General features: G+C 29.2%; 1 protein-coding gene across 4 annotated transcripts in view; it reads left to right on the top strand.

Moving 5' to 3' along the window:
* Positions 1-8,398, top strand: part of LOC142327038 (uncharacterized) — a 499,320-nt gene extending 490,922 nt beyond the window's left edge. For 3 of the 4 annotated variants that reach the window (XM_075369805.1, XM_075369803.1, XM_075369804.1), the window contains 2 exons: positions 1,248-1,325; positions 5,155-8,398. In XM_075369805.1, the coding sequence (XP_075225920.1) occupies positions 1,248-1,325; positions 5,155-5,208 (132 nt within the window). In that variant the 3' untranslated portion in view covers positions 5,209-8,398. The remainder of the gene's footprint in view (positions 1-1,247; positions 1,326-5,154) is intronic. The other variant, XM_075369807.1, reaches the window with a different exon arrangement.
* The last annotated feature ends 2,480 nt before the right edge of the window (positions 8,399-10,878 follow it).

Genomic DNA, 10,878 nt, shown 5'->3' with positions numbered 1-10,878 from the left:
TCATTAAAATTGAGTAAGGGACTGGCGTTGATGGCTTTTTATTTCCACTGTGGAATAAAATTGCTTTTATGCTCTATTTAGAAAAATGTTATAAATATGATTTATTTTATTTAGAAAAATGCACCATTTTGTAGGTTTATGGTCAGTTTCTAGTTCAATCATTAATCCATAGTAATTCATCTACCATATCGAAACATAACGAAAAGAACTCCCCATTTTATACAACGCTGAAAAGTGGCTTTTCTTTTTCTGAGGATGTAATGCTTATTCCATCAACCTACAGATTGCACTCTTGCAATAATCTAGACTCAAGAAGTTCTTCCTGGTATTTTGTTTAGCCTTGAGGCACGCACTGGATCATTTAGTTTGTTTTGATATCTGAGAACTATAAGTAGTATCATGATTTTTCTCATAAAGATTTTCATTTTCATTGTCACTAAGCTCTGAAATATTAATATAATCCTTCAGTGGTGGAATCTATACCTATAAGCCTTCATGAAGAATCAGTCTGGCACATTTGGTATTTTTTTTATTATTATTATTATTATATTATATATATATATATCCTTCATTATTAAAATAACTTCTGACAAAATTAGTTAGCCATCATTCAAATTTTCTGTTGCCTTTCATCCACTGAAGTATTTTTTAAATTCACTCTCGATTTTACAACCAAAATACAAAAAAAAAATTATTTATTTACCTTATGACTTTAATACAATATAACAAACATAACAAAATTTATATAATGAATCTTTACAAGATCTACAGTGAAAATTTAACATTTTGTGAAAATCCACTTAAAAACCTAATGATGTTATTGAACAAAGGCTATCTCTTTACCAAGTGTAAATACAGATAAAGGCAACATTCCAGCACCTCACCACTAACTTGTAGAGTTGCCGACTGTGATGTAGTGAAAATATTAAATTTTGGTAGAGGGTGGCAGTTAATGTTGCAGCAACATAAAAATATGATGAGCTGGAATCTTTTTAATAGTTATTGTATTTAAATTACAAGTAAAATGAATAATAAGAAAAACACAGGCAAAATTAATAATGAATTGGTACACACTGTTTCTACTTTCCTTTCTGAATCATAAGATTAGTCTCCTGGTAATCTGATTTTGATTATCAGGAGTCTGTTATATGTAAGTAAGACCTATGTAATAAACCTTTCTAATACAGTTGTATTTGAAAAATGGTTTTAATCTTATATATATTTTTTCTTGTTTTTCTTTGTTGTAGATTATTGATGATATTGTTGATAAGGTTGAGGTTAAATCATTGCCTATTGATCATAGTGATGTAAATGAAGTGAGTACAGTTGAGTATCACAACTAACTTATATTTTTTTTAGATTTTATGGTTGTTATGTCTGATGACTTACCAAGACTTATAGTGTCTATTGACTACTGTAGGTTTACTTAACATTTGCTTCATAACTTGGAGATTTTACAAATTTACATTTTAACACCTTTTTAGAGCCACCCAGGACCTTTATCTTAGAAATAGTTTCCACATTGTTAATTAGACATTAGATCCAATTTGTATTTTTTTTTTTGTTATTTCTTCAGTTTTGTCTTGATTAACTGGTCTATAAAAAAAAATTGAGTGGTATTAATGAAATTATGTACTTCTATTTTAAAATATTTGCAAAAAAGCTGTAATAATTTTTTTGTTATGAGCAATATAACAAAATATGACAAAAAATAATAATCTGAACATTTACTTTATTAAAAAGCCTTTCTAAATATCATTAAATACATGTTATTCAGCTACATAAGCATATGTCAGATAAAAATAAAATAATGATACATACACAAGATGCAATATCATATTCTTATTTCTTCCTTTTATGTGGAATCAAGTTTTTTTTTACAAATCAGCAATCAGTGAGTCATCTTCTATTTCTGAGTTCCAGCAGCTCTGATAATCAATCACCATAGAGTCCTGGTGGAATCTCTTCTTGTTCATCATTAACTACATCAAAATGTTTTAGAAAGATAACATATGTGACTGTAGAAAAAATATTTTTACAGCATGCAACATTTTTGGCTTTGTAGGACTAAGAACTATGAAGGTTATTCAAATATAAAGGGAATTTTTCTGTGTGGACTGAGGAAGAGCAGTGAACATGGTGGGGTTGTTCTGCAGGTAGATATTTGTGGAGGGGAGTAAATGGTCAGCCATGTCTGTAGGTCACATTCCTACGTCAAGTAACAGAATGACTGAGCAGTACCTCCTGCTTTGTCTGTTGTGCAACAAATTATAATCTGATTTCTCACCAATGAAGGTGTCAAATCCTCTGAAATTTTTACTTGACTCCAGGCACAGTTTGTAGATACTATCCTGTCAAAAATTCTAGTGTTTGATTAGGCCAAAAAAATTCAAACCTGTGATTCAGTAGAATAAAAGTCACGAATGTTGTCTGCAGACCAATGATGACAACATTCGGCCTCTTATGACCGTGTAGAAGGTGACTGTTGCATAACTGTCACTGAAATTGCATCAGAGGTGGATATAAGTCTTGGGAATGTGCTCCAATGTTATCAGATACTCTTGGATATAGCAAAGTATCGGCGAGGTGAGTTCATGTCTTCTCACTGAGGCACAGAATAATGTCCAGATAGACATCTGCCAGAAGCCTCTAAATTGCTTTGAGAAAGAAGGAGAGGCATTTTTGGACTGTATTATGACCTGCAACAAAATGTGGCTCCCTACTATACCCCAGAAAACAAGAGAGAAATACTACATAGTGGGAAAAGTGGGCAGGGAACACCTAACAAGACCAAAAAATTCTTGTCAGCTGGTAAAGTTCTGGCAACTATACATTGGGACCCAAAAAGTGTGTTGTTGATTGATTTCCTGCACTAATGGGCGGTAAATGCTGCATACTACTTCCACTTGTTGGGTGATGTTTATCGCAACAAACGATGCCAGCAACTCATTCACGACATTCTCCTCCATAGCAATGCACGGCCATATACAGCAGCTCAGAATTGTGAAAACTCACTAAAATACGTTGGGCCCTCTTGAACACCCACTATACAGTTCCAACTTGTCACCATGTGATTTAAACATGTTTGGTTTGCTGAAAGAAGCTCTAGGAAGGAAAGATTTGAAGGTGATGCCACAGTTGAGCTTCTTGTGTGCAATTTTTTATCGAGGCAGCAATCTTCTTTTTTGATGAAGGGAATAGGAAGCTACCCGTTTGGTAGAGAGAATGTATTTCTATTGAATAAAATCATGCAGATAAATAAGGTAATTTATCTTTAATTTTATCTAATATCAATAAAGCTATGTAAACAAACTATGGTTTATATTCGAATGATCATCATAATTGTTGTAATTTTAATGACTGTTATTAACTTTGTATGGTGAATTTATTAACCAGGTAAATTTTGAATATCAACCATTTTGATGTAGGCACACTGTTCATCAAAAATGAGTTGTGAACCCTGGTCCCGATTTAATTCTTTGTTCAGTAATAGATGACAACATTTTCCCACTTCTATGGCATTGTTAGATTATATTCATTCATACAAAAGAATGCAAAAAGTCAACACAATGGTGTTGACTTTAAAAACGGCCACTTTTTGCCGCAAAAATGTGCATGATGAAGGGCAGAGTGGCAAGCCCAGTATACAGACTGATGAAATCGTTGGAACAAGTGAACCGAAAATGGCGATGTGATTGGTGATTGATGATTAGTGCTCTGGCTGATGAATTTCCGCATGTTGGACACATCACTGTCTACAAAATTGTCGCAGAAAACCTTGGATATCACTAATTGTGTGCAAGGTGGGTACCGAAAATGCTCACCAACCAACACAAAGAGTAGAGAATGTGCAGTGGACGAGCATTTTTGGACCGCTTTGACAAGGTGGAGATGATATGTTTTCCCACATTTTTACTGGTGATGAGACATGGATATCCTATACCAATACAGAATGAAACAACAGTCAATGTAGTGGTGTCATTCAAGTTTTCCAAAAACTAAAAAGTTTAAGCAATTTCCCTACACGAGTCAAAAAATGATGGCTACCATTTTTTGGGATGAAAAGAGCGTCATTTTGGTTGATTTCATGGAATGTGGATCAACAATTAATTACAGCTGACGTGTACTGTGAAATGCTCACCAAACTGAGACGTGCATTTCAAAATCGACGATGTGGGAAGCTGTTGTTCGGTGTACTCCTCCTTCATGACAATGTGCGTCCTCACACCGCTCCCTTTACCAAGAAGAAGATTCAAGATTTTCATTCGGAACTTTTTCACCACCCTCCATATAGTCCTGACTTTGCACCTAGCACAACTACTTCCTCTTCTTGTATTTGAAAAAGTGGCTTGGTGGATAATGGTTTGAAAACGACGAGGAACTCAAGACTGCCGTTGTCAACTGGTTCAATTTCCAGGTGGTAAACTTCTATGCAGAGTGGTTAAAGATACTTGTGCAGCATTACAAAAAGTACTTGAAACTGAATGACAATTATGTGGAAAAGTGAAGTAGATATGTAGTAAACTAAAACTGTAAGTAAAAACCTTTTCTCACGAGTTAATTTTTTAAATTACCAAACGTCCCTTACTTTATGAATATGCCTTGTATATGGCCTGTCTTTTGTATCTTTAATTATAAATACTGTCTTTTCAAGAGAAATCTATAATCTGACTTAACCAGCTAATTCCTGTAATATTTCTACTTGTATTTTTATTGCTCTTTGTGTTCTACTAGATTGCAGTATCATCCTTGTTAGCTAGACAATTTGCTTCTATTCCTGATCTTCCTAACATTACTCAATTAATTCCTATTCTTTGTAATCTTTTTCATCGTCCTCTGATTACTTTCTCCAATACTATATAGTAATTAGTACCAGTGAAATTCCATCTCCTTGTCTGACTCCTGTCAATTTTAAATGGTTTTGAAATATTACCTCTAAACTTAACTGTAAAACTCTCCTTACCTCTATGAGACAAATCTGATTAAGAGTCACTTTAATCTATAAGAGTCTCTTTGATTACTCGTCTAGTTTTATTATGTATCCCTATTTCTTCTAAAATCCTGTTCAATGTTTCCTATTTATCGGATCATAATTTGTCATTATTTTTATTTTCTGAACGAAAAATTTATAATTCTGTTAATTATTTATTGCAGGTCTCTGAAGCGGTTGTAAATACTGCAACTCACACAGATTTACATGCAGAATAAAAGCTTGTATTATTTATTACTATGATAATAATTATTATTAATACGAAAGGCTATTGAAGAAAATAACTTCGAAGAACTGGATAACAACTGAAAAAAAAAGACTCTGAGGCCTATCATTATAATTGTGTTAATATATTGTATTATTTTTTTTTTTGGTCTCAATTAAAACAAAGAAAAGTGAAAATACCCAGAAATGGTGTAGATTATTATTATTATTATCTGTTCGTATATTATTATTATTATATAAATTTAATATTAGATTGTTGCAAATTTTAAAAAATAATAAATATGCTACTATTATAAATTAAATTTAAAAAAGTGTGAATGGTTGAGTTGATGTTGATGAAAAAAAAACTTTTTATATTCAAAATTATACATGAAGTGGTGTTTTTAAAAATGTTTATATATTATTATTATTATTAAGTTTTTTTATATTAGTAAAAAAAAAATAATAAAAATAAAATCCAGACTACTTTTTAGTGAATTTTTTATAGTACCATTAAATACATGAAAATAGTGTTGTGCCTTGGGAACAATTTTTAACACACTGCCCTAGGCTTTTTTCTATTACCGGCTACACCTACCGAATTTATATATAATTTTTTATATTTATATTTAATATATACTACCAGGCCTAAAAATTTGTTAAATTTTTTTTTATAATTTCATATTAATTCATGTATAATAATTTAGTTAAATGGATTATATAAATGAATACAGTGGGAAAAAAGAAGTGAATGGCAGTGGACCAAATAGCTGGTTTGTAATATTTATCCTTAAGATCCAGGCCACATTTTTACGCACATTTTTTCCTAATATCTGTTTATACTTTTTATAACTATATAAACATTTTGATGAAAATATTAAATTATTCTGTATGTTTTTATATAAAATAAACTATGTTATTAATATTTTAATTTATTAAATAAATAAAAACTATAGTATTTTATATGTTTGTTGTTTTTCATTTTATAAATTATTTTATATTAATAATAAAAATTTAATTATTTTTTTTAAGTATTGTGATATGCATATTGTATTTAATCGGAAATTTTGTTGCGGTTAATAATTTTTTTTTTGTTTTTGTTATAAATTTCTGTGTAAAATAAATTTTAAATCATTCAAATTGATTAATTACTCGCTTACTATTTGTATCATTATTATTTTGTAAATTGCAAGACTGGTAGTGAACAATTTATTACAATATTGTATGAAATAAAAAAAAAATAAAATATAAAATGAATAAAAAACAAATGTAAACTTGTATGTAGTTATTATAATTATTAAACATTTAATATTATTATTATTATTAATTTTATTTATCAATAAATAATTAAGTAAATATACATATATAGGTAAAAACAATCAAGCCTAATCATCACATTCGAAATATATATTTACAAATACATATTGAAATCTATATGAATATTAAAATTGTGATGCTTCTTTTTCATTTGGGGGCTTTTTTAGGGCGGGGCCGTTTTCTCTTTCAGAAATATTTTTTTTCTGTAGAATTTAGAATTTTATATATATGTATACATGCATACATGTTTTATACAAGATGTGTTCAAAGCTATACATATTTTGTTTATGGGTTGACAGCAGTATATCAGTGTAACAGTTTATGGTCGATCATTTTATTTTTCAGCGGTTAATTAACTGTATTCAAAGTGTCTGTAATTTATTTATCTGGTTTATACACCATTATAAGTATTAATGTCAGTTTTATTTGCACAGCATAAATATGAATCGCAGATTTCATTCCAGTCGATATAATGCATGAAGCTTTTTATCTTTACATGATCTGGGAATTTTAAGTTAGTAGTGACATGACTTTCTTTTATTAAATTGAATGTTTTTTTATCACTTTTCAAATATTTCAGGTAGCAATACTATAATGATTAAAATTAATAATTTTATATATTTCCATCAACATTGGTGGTATTAATTGGTAACTGTTACAGTCTCAGATAGTGAGTCATTATAACATTATAAGTTGACTCGGCGGTCCTTGAAAGTTTGTAAATTTATTTACAGACACATTAAAATGTATAAACTTCATTCAAGATTTCATTATAACCTGTTACTATTTATATATTTAATTTACTGTAGTATTGCAAAAAAAATCTTTCTGCTTATGTCCTATTTATAAAAATGAAATTTACAATATTACAGATATAGCTTTGAATCTAGTTAAAGGGTTAAATTGACCTCCAAGACAAGATAATGTAATATGCAGTAAAATCTACCGATGGTAGGCACCACTTGCCAAAAAAATAATACAGTATTAAGTAAATGCTGCACTATTTATGGAGGTTTTGTGATTTATTGAATACATTTTGTATATTTAAAATTACTCTTATAATTATGAATTTTATAGACTATCGCAGGGTTTGTTACAATGTTTTATAGTGAATGTGAAATGATATCGATAAATATCGAATGTAGTAAAGCAGAAAAGGGATATAGCTGAGTGTATATTATAGCAAAAGAATATGGATAATGTAAAGGAAGAACAAGCATGAAAAAGAAATAGATAAAACGATGAAATCGGCTGTAAAGAAGAACAGTTTTTATTATAATTATTATTTACATTATGCTATTATTATTATTACTTGATATATTTAATTATTAAGTATATAAAAGTTGCTGTAAAATGCTAGAAATTAAATAATTTTATTATAAGATCTCTGTTGTATTTAATAATTATTATTAAAAAAAAAAGTGATTGAGTGGGGATAAAATCGGCATTAGTATTGATGATTAACGTTGGTTTTAAATTATTTAGAGTAAAACATTTTTGACAGTAATTGAGTTTGGCAGCTTAGGTTTGTTATTTGCTGATGTAATGGCTATTAAAAAGCCATATGTTATGATCAATATAACAATAAATTAATGATCATAAGCTTTTTGTAATTGATTGCCAACAATTTTTTTTTTATATTAGTAAAAAAATTATATTTAATAAGAAAACTATGTATAATATTGCTTGGTATAGTTATTATTATTATTATTATAATTATTATGTATGTCAATTTTTGAAACCTTCCATTTTGTAATGAAATAAAAAATACATTGCATTTGATATACAGTATACAACCTATAAGTATCGTATGAAAATCCCCCTCTCAATCTTATATTGTCTTGTGAATGTGTTTATATTAAAATATATATAATGTTCAGATTTTCATAGAGATAGTTTTATTTTGTATGAAATTTTCCCTTACATAATATATGACTGGGGGGGGGGGGAGACAGTGTTATTCACTGCTTGTGCTGTGGTGAAAAGATGACTACAGTTGTTTGCTGCCAGCATACAGGCTTAAATAACACCGACCACTTGTTATACTACGTAATAAATAATCCTTCTTGTTTATACATTTTTTAAATCTCAAAGAATATTTTAATCGAGGAAGTAATATCACAAATCATTTTTTTGTGAAATTGTAACTCACAAGTCCATCTGCTTGGATTTGGTCTATATTAGTTTCTGTTCTCATTTTTTCCTCTGACTGATAAACAATTGGTTTTTTATAATTATTTTAAAAAATACCTATTAAATTTTAATTTATATGTGTAGTTGTCGTAAACCTATGATATTTTTATTTATTGTATCGTGTCAGTCCAATATAAGAGAAAATTAAAATGAAATATTTTCTGTAGAACATTAATTTTTTATCATTTTTTCAGTCAGGATTAGTTTTGTTCAAGAATGAATTTATATTACTTTATCGCTACTGTATGAAATTAGATCGCTCAGATAAACCGATTACAACCGCTGTTTAAATCCTTCATGTGTTCATCTTGTTTGAACATATTAACCAAAAAGTTAAGGTAAATGAATTAATTTTTGAATTAAATAATAAAATCTCTGAATAAAACTGTTAATTATAAAGTGCTAATTTATAATGTCCATGAAAAGCAAAGGAAACATATAATCGGTTGTTTAATTGGCATTTTATTTTATAATAAAAGAAACTATAATAAAAAAAGAACCATTTTAAGTTAATGTTTCGTACGATAATGATGTCATATGGTGACAGCAGTTATCCCATATTAATGTTGATTAACTATGCGGTAAATGGAATCAAGAAATGTACAGTATTAATAAACAGCTGGCTTGAACTAAACATGATTAACTTTTCATATTCAACTGTTCTTTATACCTTTTTACCTAGAAAAACTCATTGTATTGAAGAAGATTGTTATGGTCATCCATTCTATTTGTTCAAAATTAGATTTTTTCCTTAATATTGTATAAATGAATTTTCAAGGATAACATATCAAGTTGCTTTGTGTATTGTGTTTGGTTTTTCCATAAGATGATATTGTAACAAAAATGTTTTCATAGAATTTTATTTGTACAAAAAATATCAATTGCAATATATCATTTTTTTAATGATAAATTTGCAAAAATGACACATAAATGAACACTTTACACTAAGTGTACATATTGTTGCAGTGCACTTAAAATTGTTTTGCAGTTTTATGTGCAGTACATTAATGCTTATTAATAAGCATTAAAGTTTTACATTGAGCACCTCTAATTACGGTGTTTGTTAACATTTATTCTGATAAGTAATGTTAAGTAATAAACTTGTCGCAAACAACAGAAGCATTACCATTATGAAGTGTATATCTTCAACCAAACCAGCATAGCTACTGCTGCTAATTACTGAACATTAATTGACTTATAGCTATATGGAAATGTAATTTATTACTCTACACTTTTACATCTCACTTCTTTTTTTTTGGAAATAAAAAATTAACTTGATCTTGAAAAAATGTTGAAAAGTAGTTTTTAAAGCATTTTGCCATGAGATTAAAATTACATTACATGTGGGAAATATATTTTTACGGGCATAAAATTTTAACACAGTATGGATTTCTTGATGGGATAGCTAAATAATGTTGTTTATAAAATGGAAGAACATCAGAACTAGCAATACTGAAAACAATTTTTACTTGGTGTTTGTAAGATTAATTCTTTGCAGTTTCTGTTTCAACAGAATGTTTTTTATACATAATGTTGATGTAGTGTGATCCTTAAATGATTTTTAATCATTATAAATGTGTTTTTCAACGTAGAAAAATGATAGCACAATTCCTTGTACCTAAATGTTGGTGGAGGGGGGTGATTTCTCTCTGCTTAAGGCAGAGGTAAATCTGAGAGGGTGAAAAAACACACTGACTCGGGGAAATTGACAATGAGTGTACTATCTCATCTTGTTAAAGCTGTTCCAAGACATTTGATTAGGGTGATAGGAAAACTCAAGGAGACACCACACTTACCTGACTAGTCATTAGACTAATACAACCCACACTGGATCAATTTTTGAAATGTTCAGAGAATCAAAAAAAATTACTAAATAAAAAGATTTGGGAAGAAACAGAAAATCGTTTTTTGAACTTGAATGTTACTTCACTGGCTGATAAAAAATCTGAAATAGTGGAAGAGATTGAGATACATAGCTTAAAAGTGCAGTGCCTAAGTGATGAATGAATTATACTAGAAGTTTAGGTTGGTGAAGGAGGCACGACCATAGGGGAAAAGAAGGAGAAGGTTAGGGAAAGCGAGAGCTTGGGTAGTGTAGCAGGACTGTAAGAATGACTTAGTAAAAAAAGAGCCAAATGAAATTTAGATTACGGTACAGGAGCATAATAAATTCA

This window comes from Lycorma delicatula, chromosome 6 (assembly GCF_047948215.1).
Source record: "Lycorma delicatula isolate Av1 chromosome 6, ASM4794821v1, whole genome shotgun sequence".
In the NCBI taxonomy this organism is placed as follows: domain Eukaryota; kingdom Metazoa; phylum Arthropoda; class Insecta; order Hemiptera; family Fulgoridae; genus Lycorma; species Lycorma delicatula.
This window is presented reverse-complemented; position numbering and strand designations above follow the sequence as displayed.